At 40.8% G+C, this 17519-nt stretch overlaps 1 protein-coding gene across 1 annotated transcript in view; it reads right to left on the bottom strand.

Annotated features, from left to right (window-relative positions):
* Positions 1-13458, bottom strand: part of ASTN1 (astrotactin 1) — a 300205-nt gene extending 286747 nt beyond the window's left edge. Inside the window, exon 1 of the mRNA XM_010954895.3 lies at positions 12939-13458. Within this exon, the coding sequence (XP_010953197.2) occupies positions 12939-13221 (283 nt within the window). The 5' untranslated portion in view covers positions 13222-13458. The remainder of the gene's footprint in view (positions 1-12938) is intronic.
* Between the last annotated feature and the right edge of the window lie 4061 nt (positions 13459-17519).

Raw genomic sequence — 17519 nt, forward strand, 5'->3', positions numbered from 1 at the left:
CCTGGAAGCTCATAAACACAGACAGCTACCAAGGGCAGAGGTGACGGACCTAAAGACACGTATTCCCCAAAGGGAGGTGAGTGGAATTGTATGGGTCTAGAAGGATGTTTCTTAACTTTTTTGACATCCCTGTGACAAAGACTGCTATTTTCCCCCCAAATCTTTGCCTCACCTTGCGTTCCCTCCCCTCCTCCCCACTTCTCCCCCCCTCCTTCTCTTTCTCTCTCCCTCTCTTTCTCATTTAACTTGAGCACATGGCCCCTCCAGCTAAGACTGCATTTCCCAGCATCATTTGCTGAGATTTGCCCCCTATGTAACAATAACATGGGAGTGCACAAGATGTGTGCAATTTTTGCTTCATTTCCTTAAATTAAAAAAAAAAAAAAAAAAAGAAAATCGGTACCTTGGACACCTGCCCTTCTCCTTTGCGTGAGCTGAAACACACAAGCTGGTGAGCCAGCTTTCACATGGGGAGCAGGATAAAGACCTGGGACTGGCAGAGCAACAAGATGAAAGGATTCTGGATTTCTGAACCACTGCAGGGAGCGGAGCTGCCCTTCCAAACCGCACCACTCACCCTGGAACTGCCATCATCTGAGAATAAACTCTTCTTTTCTAAGTCATGTGTTTAAGGTATCGTAGTTCCAGAAGGTTAACCCCTTTCCTACTGACAGTACCCTCTTTAAAATCTGATTTAAGCTATGGACTCACTTTCCAAGAAATTGCACTTAAATAAACATGTAAAATTTATACACAGTAGACCCTGCAGCCCATACATGGTCCTCAGAAATTTGATAAAGAAGCATCAGTGAAGAAAACAGGAAATGGCCACTCCTCCCTTGGGCTTGGGGGAACATTCTGAGACGGTATCCAGAAGGAACTTTTCAGGAAAGTAGCCACTCTTTGCCATTGCACCCTTTCAGGTTACACCCCTGACTACGGCTAGACTGAAAAGAGCTACCCAAAGAACACTGGGGAGGAAAGGAGAGGGGACACGGGAAAGAGAATAAGGTCAAGACACAGGATGAGATTAATGATGAGGAAAAGAGAGTGAGAGAGAATGTTAATCCTCAGAATTCACATTTGGGGGAAAAGTAGGTATGCAGGGGAGAACAGGACAATCTGAAGTCATCAGTCAAGGTCACTAACCGTGCACAGACTTTCACTGAACAACTCCAGGTGATGCTATGTGTACATCATTTTCAATGGGAACAGTGCCTCATGAGCTGTATAGTGTGGTGGATTCACTGAGAGCATTTCCTCCCTACTTAGAATGATGAAGCTACCTAGAAACTGGCAATAGTAAAGGGTTGAACTGGATGCTTCTTTGGTTTCCATCTCAGCTTCATGCCCCTTCAACCAAAGGTGGTCAACTTCAACATAAGTGCCAAACACGACACTTAAACATACCCATACTGCACATCCTTTCACCTGTTTTGGTTTTTACATTTTCTGATTCCTGCTCCCTTAGGCTAGAGCTCATAATTTCTTTCCCAAATTCATAAACTCTGATTAGCAAACTAAATCCCACCATCCTTTGACTCTTGACTTAGGCCAATGTCTCTAGAAAAAATTCTCTATTAGACTGTCTGATTCAGTTGTTCACTATTTACTAACAAGTCATCAGTTCTCAATCCAGTCATTACACTCAGCATACTGTATGGTACAGTGGTGAAGAGGACACACTCTAGATAATTTCACTGTTATTTAAAGTGTTCTAGGGCAAAGATGGAAAACTTGAAAATTATTTTTATGCAAAAATGTTAACTGTGTTAAATGTAAAATTGATGACAAATCCTGACAAAGATTATACACACAAAAAAAGAAAATGTAAGACTAATCTCACTTAGGAATATTGATGCAAAATATCATTAATAAAATATTAGCAAACAGAATCCAACAGCATATTTAAGGAATAATTCATCATTAACCAAATAAAAATTATTTCAGGAAGGCAAAGATGGTTCAATATTAGAATATTTATTTATACAATTTATCCTTTTAATAAAGCTAAGAAGAAAAATCATATAACTATTTCTATAGTTCTGAAAATATATTTTTAATTTTAACATCATTCTTGATAAGGAAAAAACACTCAATTCTTCCTTAACATGGTAAATTTATTTACCTTAACCCAAAAGCCATTATCATAACTGGAAGACAGCAGTGCAGTTGGCATTAAAGTCAGGAAAAGACAAGAATTCACATTATCACATTCTATCTTGTAATGAAGTTACTACTAGTGTAATTAGACAAGAGAATGAGATTAGAGGTGTAAGAACTTGAGGGAAGGATATAAAATTATCAGCATTTGCATATAATATGTCTGTTTAGCTGAAATATTCAGGAGGAACAACTGAAACACTACTGTGGCTAGAGATTCAGTAAGGTAATGAGGTTGAAAATTAACACAAACATCAATAGCTTTCATATACACAAACTTAATTTTATATATATATATAAAGAAAATACTCCTTTAATAAAAGCATAAAATGATAAAATAACTAGAACTATATAAGGAAAAATAATCCTTTAAAACTCTAGGAAGTGGAAGACTAGAACAAATGAATAAATACAGATATACCAAGTTTTTGGATAGAAAAACTCAACATCATTAGGATTTAATTCCCCCTTATTTAATTAAAAATTTTAACAAGGTTTCTAACAAAGTATCACTACTGTTTGTTATTCTTGCTGTTATATATACAACATATATCTATATTTAGAACTAGACAAGCTTCTTTGAAAGTATATATTAAAAAGAAAAAGAATGACTAGGGGAATTCTGAAAAAGAACAGTAGCATCAGTGACAAGTCCTATGAAATTTTGAAACATACGGCAGAACTTCAATAACTAAAACAAGACGATAGGCATATGAATGGCTATATGTAGTAATAAAATAGAAGTTGAGATAAACCTAAATGTATTAAAGAACTTAGTATAAGATAAAGGTGACATCTCAAGTCAGAGGGGAAGCCACAAACTAATAAATGACACTGAGACATCTGAGTGACTATCTGGGGAGCTACAGCTGGTACTTCATACAGTCCATTTGGATAAGGTTATACCTCACAGTGTATACCAGAATAAGTTAAAAATATATCCGATATTTAAGTGCAACAAATGAAACCATGAGTGTATGAGGAACAAAAATTAAATGCTTTATTATAAAAATAAGGAAGAACTTATATCCTAAAGTGAGGAGGAATTTCCCAGCTAAGATACAAGGTGTAGAAGCCAAAACTAAGGAATGAATAATTAAATTACAAAAAATTCACAAGCTTCTGGAAAACCAACCAGCCAACCAACCAACTGACTTAACAAAAACACAGGCAAAATCAAGACATACATCCATCTGGGAAAAAAATTTATTTTTAATTCATATTATAATCAAAGTATTAAGTGCCTTAGTATTTTAAAGTGCTGCTAAAAATACAAAGTGGAAGAACAATGAGCTATCATTTTACACTTTGTGGACTGACAAAAATTGGAACGCTGGATAATGCCAAGCACTGGAAGGAATATGGAGATAGAGGAACTCTCAGATACTGCTGATGAGAGTGTACTTTGGGGGCAGCCATTCTGACAGTATTCAGTCAAATTAAGTGTACATTATCTTTATGAACCAGCAATTCCACTCCTGCTGTATATCCCAGAGAAATTTTCACAATGATCCTATGCATAAAAATGGTAGCTGCAGCATTATCTATGGTGACAGGGAGCTGGAGGCAACGTGGGCATCCATCAGTGAAAGGATTGGTAAAATGTGGTGGATGCCCATCATGGAATGCTCTGCAGCTGCCAGAAGTGAGGGGCTAGACCTGTTATGTCCAATCAACCTTTCTGCAATGATGGAAATGTTCTACATGTGTGCTTTCAAAATGAGGGCCACTAGCCACATGAGGTTATTTGAACATTAATTAAAAAAAAACAAAACAGACTCGGTTTCTTAGCTGCACTAGCTCAGTTTCAAGTGCTGAAGAGCCACATGTGGCTAGGGACTACCATCTTGAATAAGGCAGAGATAACATTATCATTATTGCAGAAGTTCAGCTGGACGGTACAGTGTTGGGCTATAATCACCCAGAGTACCATGAGTGGATCTTAAAATACAGTGTTGACTGAAAAGAGTTAAGAATCGGAATGTCGTTATAGCACATCACCATTTAGTTCAATTAAAAATACATGACCACACCAAACAACTATTCACATTTCACAAGAATGCATGAAAAAAGACACACATTAAGAAAATTAGAATCACGGCCTGTGAGGAAGAGCAGATGAACTTGGGAGTAAAGTTAAGTAAAGAGATAAAGAGAAACAAACAAGCAGGCAAACAGGTGAACCCCTGGAAGGAAGAGGGCTTTCACAGCCCTATGATACAGTGCATTTTGAATTATGAAGTATGATTAATTCAAACCTCTCCACTGAGATTACAAAAACAAAACAAAGTAAAACAAAACAAAAAAGCAAGCACCAAAAAAAAAAAAAAAACCATATGCTAATATTTACAGCACTTTTATTCTTAATTGTTAAAAACTGGATACAACCAAAATGTCTTTCCACAGGTGAGTGGATAAACAAACTCTGGTATATCCACACAATATAATATTATTCAGCACTAAAACAAATGAGCCAACAAGTCATTAAAAAAGACATAAATGCATAATGCTAAGTGAAAGGGGCAAGTCTGAAAAGGCTACATACTGTATGATTCTGACTATATGACATTCCAGAAAAGGCAAAACAATAGTGACAGTAAAAGGTCAGCGGTTGCCAAGAGTTTGGGGTAATGAAGAAAGGGCTGAATAGGTGAAGGGTGGAGGATTCTGTAGGGCAGTAAAATTATTCTGTATAATAATATAAATGTGGATATATGACACTATATATTTGTTAAAACCCATAGAACTTGAGAGCATAAAGAGCCAACATTGATGTGTACAAATTAAAAAAAAAGAAATCATTTAGGAGGTTGGGTGACAGAACACAGAATGTGACAAAGCACTAACTATATCATAAATATATGAAACAACTTCACCGGAGGGTGGGCGATGAAGGTGCTAACCTAAGGAAATGAGTGGAGTCTGTAAGACTAAAGGAACTGCACATAGGAACTGTACTCTGACTGATAAAGTCTTTCCTCATGGGGATATGAGTAAACAGTTCTGATACTGCTATACATGCACAGTGGAATTGAACAATGAAATAAATGGGTGGGAGATGGTGGGAACCAGGTTTCTCACTGTTGAAGCAAGGAGAAGGGGCTAGAATGACCCATGGACTAGACAAAGATATTAGATATTATTAGATAATTAGGTAATGGATTTACAGCTGGAGACATCAGTATGAAGTTATGCTTAGTTTAATATAGATACAGATGGTTACATATGGAAATACTGATACATATGTGTATACATGTGACTTAGTAGCACACATGTATTTCCTCACTCTGTTAGCTGCAGGGGCCTAGAAGTAACAGCACCTCAGTGTAGATAAGCACACCTAGTGCCTAGATCTTGGTTTCTACCATTCTCCAATGAAACATCTCAGGACTCCACGGAGAAAGAGCTTATTTTAGGACTAGGGCAGCGGACGAGGGTGGAAGCAATATACAAGATGAGCTTGCAGCAACATGTAGGGACAGAAAGTAACAAAGTGCACAAAAATCAAAACCAAAAATCTATATGTATTAACGGGGTTATGGCAAAGGGACACAGAGCCAACTGAAAGAGATCCCATTAGCCGAAGCTGGAACAATTTGAGCCCTAAAACCAATAAAACAGTATTGGAGTACAAAATAAATATTCATGAGTCAATATGATACAAATAAATTATTAAATAAATACATTAATAAGAGATGAGAGACAATTGTCTCAGGTAGAATAATTCAAGATAATTTCTGTAGATCCTCAGCCTTTAACAAGGTAGACCGTAGCTCCCCATGCCTTTGGTATGGGCTGTGTGTAGTGAACTCTCTTCGAAGAGAACAGTATGGAAAGGGGGAAAGAAACGTAATTTTATAGCGGAGAAGACTGACAAATTCCACTGCAGCCACATGATCAGGTCAACAGGTCATAATGATAAAACATACCCTTGACATGATGTGATGAAAATGAGACTTTATCTCGATGGCTTCCTCCCCCAAACTCATAGTTCCAACCTAATCATGAGAAAAACATCAGACAAATCCCAGCTAAGGGACATTTTGCAAAATAACTGACCACTAACTCGCCAAAACTGTCAAGGTCATCAAAACAAGTCTGAGAAACTGTCACAGCCAAGAGAAGGCTCAGGAGATGTGATGACTAAATATAGCGTAGGTTTCAGGTAGTAATGGACAAAGGATGTCAGGTAAAAACTAAGGAAATCTGAATAAAATATAGACTTTAGTTAATAGTTATGTATCAGTATTAGTTCGTTAATTGTAAGAAATGTGTCATACTAATGTAAGATGTTAATAACAGGATAAACTGGGTGCTTGTTAGATGGGTACTCCCCAAACTATCTTCACAATTTTTCTGTAAATCTAAAAATGTTATAAAAAATTACGCTTTTTTTTAAAAAGAAAGAAAAACAAAAATCAAGAACTGCCAGAATGTTTGAAGCCCTTCCTCCTTCCTCCCTCCTTCACAGCATCTTACCTTTCCACCAGAGCTAACACCCATCCTTTGTATTTTTTGTTTCCTTGCTTTTCATACAAATTTTACATCTGTCTGTATCCTTAAACAGTATGTTGTTATTTTGAATTTTATATCAGTGAAATTGTACCATATATATTTTTCAGCTAGTTCCTTATTTTCACTTAATGTACTTTTGTGAGATTTACCCATCCTGGTAAATGTAAGTACAACTCATTTATTTGCATGGCTGGCCAATACTCCATTGGTAACACTGTAACACCTTGTATACTTCTAGCCTCCTGTTAACAGACACTGGGTTGCTTCCAGGTTTTGCAATTATCCACAATACCACTACATATTTTTTTTTAATTTTTAAATTTTTAAAAATTTATTTATTTGGGGGTGGAGGAGGTAATTAGGTTTATTCATTTATTTTAATGGAGGTACTGGGGAGTCAACCCAGGACCTCGTGCATGCTAAGCATATGCTTTACCACTGAGCTACACCCTCCCCACTAAATGTTCTTGTGTACACATGGAAGAGTTCATGTGTAATTAAGACCCAGAAGTGGAATTCTTGGGTCATAAGGCATGTACATTTCCAACTTTACTATAAAGCACCAAATTCTTTTATAAAAGTCATCATGTCAACTCAGATTGCCATGAGCAACAATTTAATTTTTCCAAATTTTGTTCCTTGTAAATTGAAGGATCAAGAAAGGCACTTTGTTTTCTCTCTCGGCATTTAAAGTGTATATGATTAAAAAATAAAATATTAACTATTGCAAACTTATAATAAAAAATGGTGATCAATGCCAAATTGTGGTATTTTAAAAATCGCCATAGCCCTTAACTCCTGGGAGATTAACTGGCTCAAAAGAGAGCTTTTTCTGCCATCTGTGTGCATATATTTGAACTTGGTATAAAAGTGAAGAAATAAAGACTTGGCATATCCCTGCTGAAAAGGGGCCAAGTTCTGTTCTTATAAACTGGCCTTAATCTGAGAAACTACTAGACTTTTAGGTTTAATTACATTTCTTAAAAAGAAGAAAAGAAAGGAAAAAAATATACATATATACTACAAAAACAAGACCTCAATCTTGCCTCCAAAGATGAATAAAGAAATTAAGCTTATATTTTACTTTTCCTTCAGAAACTCCAATGACTTGGATTCAAACTGTATCAGTGTATCTGGAAGAGCATTTGAAGTGTTGTAAAATTCATCACTCTTGCATTCAAAATTCCTTTGATGTAAAATCCACAGTTCTGTAGAGAAGCAGTAAATAATAACCCTCTCAATACGATAAATGAGTGCATTCTGCTAGTACGAGTTATGTAAGTGCTGAAGACCCTACCTGAAGATTGCTGCTATTCATCGTCCCATGTCTTGGATGGGGCCGTCACTCTATACAAATTTGTCTGCTGTTAACCTAGGCAGCTCACTGTAGCAAAGAGCAAAAGGAAGGGACAGAAACAAATTTTAAAGTTTCTTCTTGCACAGGGAGGGGGGGGATGGTTGAACAACAACAATAAAAAGTGGGATGCTTCCTGTTAGGCAAAGCTCCATGGTAAGTAGAAAACTGTGTCTAATATTATACTCGAAGCCAATCAAAATGCTCAGTAATTGCCATTCAAGCAGCGCCACTGGGCTCCAATGGTGGATTCCAATGACAAGATCACCTAATACAAATGTTAATGGTCTTAGTCAAGAAGCTAAAAAAAACCACAGCACCTCCTGGATGGTGCCATTTAACAGAGGAACCTGCTCCCTGGGCCTCCCGGGTTGCATTTTGGTGGGGCCCTGCTCACCAGAGCGTGTGCATCAATGCCTGTAGAGGCCATAACACATCATAAAACGTGGCTACCCAGATCTGGAAACTTATGAATGAAATAATAATTTCCCAGTTTTGCTTAGGTAAGTGTTCCTGCTTAGGTAAATATGTCTTGATGAAGCTCACCCTCTTCTGCATTAAGGCTTATGTGAGAAATCACTCAATGGGCAAGGCTATTCAAAAGGTTTTTACATAGAAACCACGCAGATCTCCTTTATACAAACTAGGTGAGTGTGTTTGCCCTATTCTAACCATTGCCAGGGCTGTTTTTATCCAACCGTGAGAAAGAACAGATTTTGAAGACTTTTAAGGCATTTAAAAGAGTAACTAAGAGAAAGACTTAAATGTCATGTTGACCTGAGTTCAACTTACAGATCCATCAATTGTTAGCTGTGTGACCCTGAGTAAGTTACTTAACCTCTCCATCCTTATGTTTCTCCACTGTCGGAATAAGTGGAAAGTCAGGAGTTGACACCAGATCTGTCTTCAAAGCCTGTTCTTTTAACCACCACACTGGACGGCTCCAGACACTTTAAACAGCACCTTGCATGTGGGAACTCACTGTATCTGTACAGGCTGATTGATTTATCTTCAGGCGCACCTTCTTCAATCAAAAGCCTTGACAGCCAGAACTAAACTCCAAGGCACGAGAGAAACAGCTTTCTTCACTAAGCTTTACACTCGTTCAATAACTGGGACTGAAACAGAGGCGCATCCCCTTCAAATAGTAATGAGACGGATAAATATGTTCAGTTCACAGCACTGAAAGCCACACTTCAGCGTGGAAGCCCCACTTCAGGTTAACCAGCTATCTCGAAATCAAATATGCCTCCAAAGCAGGAATGTCTACTGTTTTGAATGATGAGATACACAATTTTAACTAAGATATGAAATTTTAAGTAGAAATTCAGCAAAATGTTTTTACTCTCCTGAGAGGAGAATGAGGCCTATGTCTCTAAATATCTTGAATTAGAAATTGCAGTTATTTTGTGATTTTGTAGCAAGTTTTGCAACACTTCTGAAAACAGGGGTTTAGGTTACCTGGCTAAGAGGTGCCAGCTCAGTACCACAGAGAAAGGGAGCACTCATAGTACGATCAGTATTTGTAGGAAGTATGGCAAAGCTAGAGAAGGCATGCCTTGCCTGAGAACATTCAAAGTTGGAACTACGCCTGGTCAGACAAAACCCATCTGAAGGTCACCCTGGGCCCTTTCACCAGCACCGGCCAATCCTACCCCAGAGAACAGGAGATAACGCCACCCCCTCCACTGCCCCTCAGAACTATCCTACAGGCAAAACTGATAACACTGATGGCTGAGACAGCCTCTGTGAGTCAGGCCTCACTGTCCTCTGTATCAAGTCAGCCCTCCCCTGCCTGGCTTGAAAGTGATGAACCATGCCGTCTACAGAGCCAGGCCTGGTCCTCTCCACTCTCATACCCCAAGGCAGGTCTCCATCCTGCGCCACATGCCCACCATTCCCATACTACCATACGTGGCTCATCTTTTTTCCATAACCTCAAGTAGCTTCACCTTTCCTAGGCCAAGCCAAATCCAATCTATCTTTAATTTTGCTCATTTCTCTGTGTGTGTGTGTGTGTTCTTTTTAATCCATGCAGAGACACAGAAGAGGGATGGACTGAGACTTCTTTGGGAGGGTAGAGGAGGCTTCATAGGGAGTTGACAAGTGTGCTGGGTATAAAAGGAAGAATGAAAAGCAGCCAAGTGGAGGAGGAGGGAAGAGCATTCTAGGCAGAGGAAACAGCATGTGCATAAGTCTTGATAAAGTCCTGAAAGCCATGGCAGGCTCGTAGGGGTAAGACGCTAGAGAAGGCTATCGTCAGAAGGGGAAGACACATGTTTGTTTCATTGAAATGATAGGACTTGATCCTGGAGACAAAAGGATCTGATTTTGGTCAAGGCCTCTAATCAAGCCCAGGTCTTCCATGGAGTCTGCTCTTTCCACGCATGTATCTCCTTCCTCCACGTTCCTACACCCCTTAACAACCTTACCAGATGATCAGGTGTTATTATTTACGGCTCCTACAGGTAACTCAGTCTGAGTTTCCAGTGACTAGAGAGGACCAGAGGTTAGGAGCCTTTTATTTTTTTTAACTTCTCCATCCTAATAGTGCCTAAGAGTGCCAAGCAAGTAAATGCTCAATAAATTCCCAGAACTGACACGTTCAGATTCCTCCAGGGGATGGATTAAGCAAACCAGGTTCCAGAGACAAGATGAGGAAAACCTCTAAACTCTAAACCAGTCACTATTCACTTTACTATTGGCCACGAGTGACAGGATCCAAGTGTACAAAAGTCAACTTCAAAAGCAACCACACCTGACTCTCACCTTCCATGAACTTGGACTCCTCTCCCCTTCTGCCCAGCTTTGCCCCACTGTCCAAGCTAAGATTCATTCCTTCTTCCCCCTGGGAATACTGGGCCAGAAGGGAAGGTACCAGCACATCTCTGGTTCTGAACATATCCCAATGACTAGGAGGACGGCAGACAATCAATGCATTGAGCAAATGCATCTGGCCCTGAAATGAGACAGTGTGTCTGCTCCTGTGTGTAAATGCCAAGTTGCAGGAGGTTACCATAGCAACTCCAGGAGGGTGCTGCCATGGGCAGCTTTGCACAGAGGTGCAGAAAGTCCATTCTTTAACATCTGGGCTTTTGCTGTGCACATTGGGTCCTAGTAGGCACATCATGGCTCTAGGCCTTGCCTTTGGGATTCTGCAAAAAAGGACGTGGGATTTTGAATACCTGCTAGTCCAATCATCCTCTTTTCATGCACCACACATGTTCTTCTTCATGCCCAGTAAACACTGCATGTAGAGCCCAAAATAGGCTCTTTAGAAACACATAAATCCCTATATTGGTTCTTATACATGATGAGGATCAGATTGTACTTGTACATCAGCATAACTTTAACACAAAATTGACATCCGTCGCATAACCCAGCAATTGTACATTTTAATGAGCACTCCCAGCCAGTCCCCGGGTTTTATTGTGCTATTAGTACATTTTTAATACAAAAATAAATAATGCCATCAAGACTGTAGTTTGGGCTTACGGGGCCTACTGAGCTGTACTCCAGGAACTGTAAACCAACTTTTCAAAGGACCGGGCGATTTTTGAAATTGTTTTTCCATACAGGTTGGGGAATGGGGTTTACTCACCCACACTTCTTAATGTTTTATGTCTCATGATAAAAGAGCACAAGGAGGATGTTAAATAGCATTCCATTTATGGTTCTGACCTATGGATAGCCATCACGAAACTCCGTCCCTACAAAGCGAACTTTAGTTGGTGGGGCATTAAAGAGATGGAACAATGACCTGGACATTTTCACTTTTTTCCTGGATCTAGAAACTTGCTTGTGGTTATCTTCGAATTCTCTCTTGGGCAAAATAAGAATGATTTATGGCAGCACTAAAGAAACGGATTTGCACGGTGGGCGTGCACAGCAGGGTGAAATGGAGCTGCACATGGAGAAGTGAGGGGAATTTTGGTGAACAAGTCACATGGACCTGTGGCACTTTGCAAGGTGCTGGAGCAGGACTACAATATCTTTGCAGCTTGGCAGTGGAAAAAGACGGGTGGATTGAGAAGGGTTGTAGAAGTTCCAGTATCTGAAGGAGTTTTGTGGCCTAAGAAAATGAAAATTGGGATATTGAGAGAGAGAGATGTAAACAAAGGAAGGAAGAGCGTCTGGCTCAGGTCATTCTTTGTACAGGAATGCCTGTCTGTCCAAGGGAGCTTGAGAACAAAGATGCCAATGTTCCCAGACTACAGTTGGATGGTTTCTTTATCCAGGGAATTGGGATGTGGCATGGAGATGTGGAGGTGTCTGTACCAGGAGGTTGGTACATGTAAGCAAGGAGATAGGACTTGCCAGGATGGACACCAGGGGTGCAGTCAAAGGCCAGAGAGTGTGGGTCACCTGGTGACAGATAAAGAGCTCTCAGTGAGCCAAGACTGGAGATCCAGCCAGTGCAGTCTGGCCTGCACATGTCTGGCTAGGGGAACACGGGATAGCTATTTCTAACTCCCCCAGGAAATGCTGGCAGTGGGAATCCAGGGGGTGTAAAGCGAAGAACTGAGCCTGTGGCCTGGGAGTGGGGAAAAGGGCTTCTGGGAGCTGGGAGCAGACAAGAAGTGCTCTGTCAACGGGCAACGAAAGCTCGGGAGGTCAAGGCTGGGAAAGGTTTCACAGAGACCCCTGCAACCTGTTCCTTAGGGGCAGGGCCGCTGAGGGGAGGCTGAAGGCCCAGCATCCGGGTCGGATGTGGGGAGAAGTCAGGTGCACCGAGGCGCTAGCCTGCGAGTCGGTACGGAGAATGGTCTGGGAGTGGGGCGGATCCAGGGAGGCAGGAGTGGGGGAGGGGAGGTGGCCGGCGAGTGGGTGTGGAGAGCGAGCCGGAGTGGGGGGTGGGGGCGCCGGGCCAGTGCCTCGGGCCGCCGCGACCTCCCCCGGGACTCACCCAGCACGAAGTAGGGCAGCTCCGTGTTCTCCAGGTCGTCCACCACGACCATCTCTCCCGGGAAGTCGTTGCGCACGGAGAAGAGGAGCTTGGGCTCGGAGGCCGAGGGGCTGTGCATGATGCTCAGGTCGTTCTCGCGCAGGAAGGGCAGCGCCGACACCGTGATGCTCTTGAGCTTGCACTCCAGCTCCTTGGAAGGATCCGCGTCGCCGGCGGCCGTGGCCAGCACCGCCGCCGGCCCCCAGCAGCAGGCGAGCAGGGCGCAGAGCCCGGCTAAAGCCATCTTGAGCCCCGGCCGCCTTCCTCCCAGCGCTGCGAAGGTGGGGGAGGAAGCGAGCGGGGAGGGAGCGAGCGAGGGAGGGGGGCGGGGGAGGCTGGGGAGGGGATGTGGAGCCGGGAAAGCCCCGGTCCCCGGAACGAGGTGCCGCTTGCCTGGCGCAGGGCTTAAGAGCTGATGCCTGAAGAGCCCGCGTTCTTTGTTTCCCGGAGCTGCTTATCTGGCGAAGGGAAAAGGGGGGAGGGGGGAGAAGGGGAGAAAAGGAGAAGGAAGGACGTCGGAGGAAAGAGGAAGGGAGCTGAGGATTCTAGGGAATCAGGTCAGCCCCCAGCAGGCTGCCGCCTTTCTCCTCCTTTGCATCCCCTTGCAGGAGCACGCTCTTGGCTATTAACTACCTGCACAGCATTTTTTTTTTTAACAGTTTTTTTGCAATGCGAAATCTTCCCTCTCGCTTCATCTTACAGATGGCTTGGAAAGGGCACACAATGCACACACCTTAAAAGGTGCTTCCTCAGAGCAGGGGGGCGGGGGAAGGGGGTGTCTCTAGATGCAAATAGGCCCCCAGTTATTTTGTAGATGTAGGTGGTCCCATTTCTTGTATTTTTTTTACCCACGAGTTGGATTTAAATTTTGGATAAACATGTGTTGGAATAAATGCACGTGTGTATTCTTACTCAGCACTAAGTTTGCAGAAATATTTAAAGGAAATATTTGGCATGAAAATAAACAACAAAGCCAGTGTACTGAATACAGTGAAGCAGGAGAGCAGAACTCATATCTGCAATCTCTCTCTGCCTCTTCCGTTTCATTTCTGTTACAAATGTTATCTGTAGTAACCAATATAAAGATAATTTGGGGAATGCTATATTTGATAGAAAAAGTAGAGCTAGCTCAAGGAAATGTTGGATCTTTTAGTTTTAGGAAATCCAGTGAACAGAATAGAGCTGGAAGAAAATGTGAGAAAAACAAAGTTTCTAAGCACGCTTAACAAATGGAAAAGGAATAGAAGAATATTCTTGGGCTCGTGCCAAGTCTATCCCAGCCCAGACAAGAGTAGGACATGTAGACAGCAACAACCACCACCACAACATTAACAACAAAAACCCATATAAGTTTTGTTTCCATTAGTACCAGACAGTGTCAGCTTCCAAAAATGATGACAATATGTAATAAACTGTGGTAGAAAAGTGATGCTTGTGTGTGCTGGAATCTGATGATTAACTGAACTTTCTCTCACATGATAACTGATAACTTGTTTCCAGAGTTGTCCCTCCAGCATCATTTATTCAGTGCTGACTTAAATACTAGGTGCTGTAAGACTGTGTTTTAAATAGTTCCTATTCTCTAGGAATTTAATGCACCACCCTTTTCAAAGAGGACCCCCTAGTTTAGAAACAATTACATTCTCTCTCTACCTGGTGCCTACTTATTGACATCTGTGAATGTTATGTCCTTTAAAAGGAAAAAATAAATAAAACTTTGCCATATATTTCACAAGGTTACTCTAGTCAATGAATGGGAATAGAGGAAATGAACCATAATGAATTAAGGTCATATTTGAGGGGAGAAAGACCTGTTTACCACAAAAAAAGAACAAAAATACTTTATGACAAGTTGAGTTTCTGAATTTGACGTACCTGAGAACTAACCCAGGGTTGTATTACCATGTAGCATTGCAAACTGATGCAAGAAAGTTTTCTGAGCTAATGACCTTTCTGCAACTCCCCTTCATCTTCATTGCCCCTCTAGGAGATGCTGAGGGAGAGGAAGCCCCCACGATACCTTTTTTGCCTACTCTCTCTAGCTGAAAAAGCAGTATTTACTTAGTTATACAAGGTTACCTGTTGAAAAATTAGAGTACATGCCAAGAAAATACACTTAGTCTTAGAACGTGAGAAATGGCATAAAACTAACAGATCATCTATTACCAGTCTCTCATTTAAAAGATGAGGAAGTTGAGGACAGTGAAATAGTGAGGTGGTTTACCCAAGATGGATCTGCCAAGAAGGGTTTGGGGAGCTAAGACCACAAACGAGATTTCTTTGCCTTGGGCTCTTTCCACTGCACAGCTATGGGACGTCTAGGTGCAACCATGGGTAATTATTGGACTTAATGGCTCCCAGTAATTCATTCAGTAAACATTTGCATACCTACCATATGCTGTGCGCTAGACTAGGCCTGGGCAGAGTCTAGGAAAAAGATTCTTCCTGCTTTTGAGTAACATATAATCTACAGTTGTTTTGAAATCATTCTTCCTCATTTTCTAAAGTGTCTTGAGTTATTTTAGAAAACCCAAGTGAATCAATTGGTGTTGATTTTCTGATAAGTCAATATCTATTTTACTTTGCCTATCTACAGTCATTTTTACATGCTTACATTTATACATGCTTTCTTATTCACAGATATAAGAATATAAGATATAAGAAAAAAGAGGGCCTGGATCAAATGGCCATTTAAAAATGCATATTGAGTTGGACAGAGCTAGAGGTTGGTGTCTCAAGCTTTATAGACCTCTTTCTCTTTGGAGGGTTGAGCAAGAGGATTATGCAAGTAGACAGAGAGAGCATACTGCCAGGGCACTGGATTCCCGTAAACATGCATACACTGTCACATGGCCTCGTCCTAGGGAATTAAATACCTAGAGATGGGGGAGAGGCTGAAGTTCACAGAAACCAGACCGTCTGTTCTGTATGATGTTTAACATTTAAATGGGACTGGGGGAAATTTGTATGCATCTAAATAATTACCTTTGTGTATAGGCAACATGACGGAGTGAAACAATAGACTTGGAGCTGAGTCTCAACTCCATAATTTGCTTATTTGGAGGTGAGCCTGGACCGTTCTTGTCTTCATTGTCCCCCTCAATAATATGGGATCAGTGATCTCTGTCTATTCCCCTGACCACAGATGACATAAATGCAAGTACTTATATTCGCTAAGACACTACAAAATAGGAGGTTCTGTTATCTCTATTCCTGACTTTTCTCCTGAGGTCCAGCTTGCTTTCTTCTAGCACCAATGACCTCACTCCTTGACTCTTATAATAGCTTTTGAATGTTTTCCCTGCTATTAACCTATTCTTTAGATGGCTACCAGATTGATCTTCATGAAATCTTGCTTTCCACCTGCCATTCTAAAGTTTTTCTTTCTTTACAGGATAAAATTCAAACGCCATGGTTTGGAAGTTCAAAAACTCTTTCAAATTTCATACTATTTATATTTTTAGGTGTATTGCTTACTATGTTATCCCCCCTGGTCTCAAAACACCCATACACATCCCAATCAAATTTAAGCCCATTCTTCAATTTCACTCCTCCTTTGCCATTCTGTCTGCCTGAAACACTCCACTCAGTTTTCTCCAGGTTGTCCCATCTCTACAGCCAAATCTCAGTCTTAATTTATATAGTGAGATCTTCCATCCCTCCCTTCTCCCTTATCTCCTCTCACAGAGCCCTGACACACACACACACACACACACAACCTTAGGTGGCCAAGGGCCATTTCCAAATACAGTGTCTTACAGTCAACATTTTTATTAGCAAAATGGAAACAATAATACATACTTTTTAGAGTAGGTGTGAGAAGGAAATGAGATTATATATGTAAAGGAGCTAACATTTTAGGCATTTAATTGGCACTCAGTAGTAATAGCTTTTGCTATTACCCACTTTTCAATTATTTCAGAAAGAAAATAGGCTTAAGAATTTTTTTCATGAGTTTTTTTTTTCCCCATGTAGTAGCAAAAAGCAAATTAAGTGATTTACATTCTTTGGCATATACCCAGGATAAATCATGGCATATGTCCACCAAAAGAATGTATAGAACATTCATAGCAACTTTACTCATAATGGATAAAAATGGAAACAACCTAAATATGCCTCAATAGGAAAATGGATAAGTTGCATATAGTCATTCAATGGAACACTACACAGCAATGAAAAATAAGCAAACACATGGATGAATCTCTCAGACATAATAAGTGAATGAAACCAGACACAGAAGAGTGTATGTGCTAAGATTCTATATCTATGAAATTCAAGACCATGTAACAATCTTTGATGCTGGAAGTCAGAATAGTGGTTATCTCTGGGAGGAGGGGAGTTTTGACCAGGAATACAGGAGGAGCTTCCTGGCAATGCTGTGGGTAGTGATCATATGGATGCATTATATAAGCAAAAGTTTATCAAACTGTACACTTGCAGAATTTTGTAATGTCTATTATACCTTGTTAGATTGTTTTTTACATGGCTTAGGACTCCATAGGAGAAGAAATTAGAGGTAAGCTTTTCTTTTTTCAAATTGTT

The sequence above is a fragment of the Camelus bactrianus genome, chromosome 21, assembly GCF_048773025.1.
Source record: "Camelus bactrianus isolate YW-2024 breed Bactrian camel chromosome 21, ASM4877302v1, whole genome shotgun sequence".
NCBI lineage: Eukaryota > Metazoa > Chordata > Mammalia > Artiodactyla > Camelidae > Camelus > Camelus bactrianus.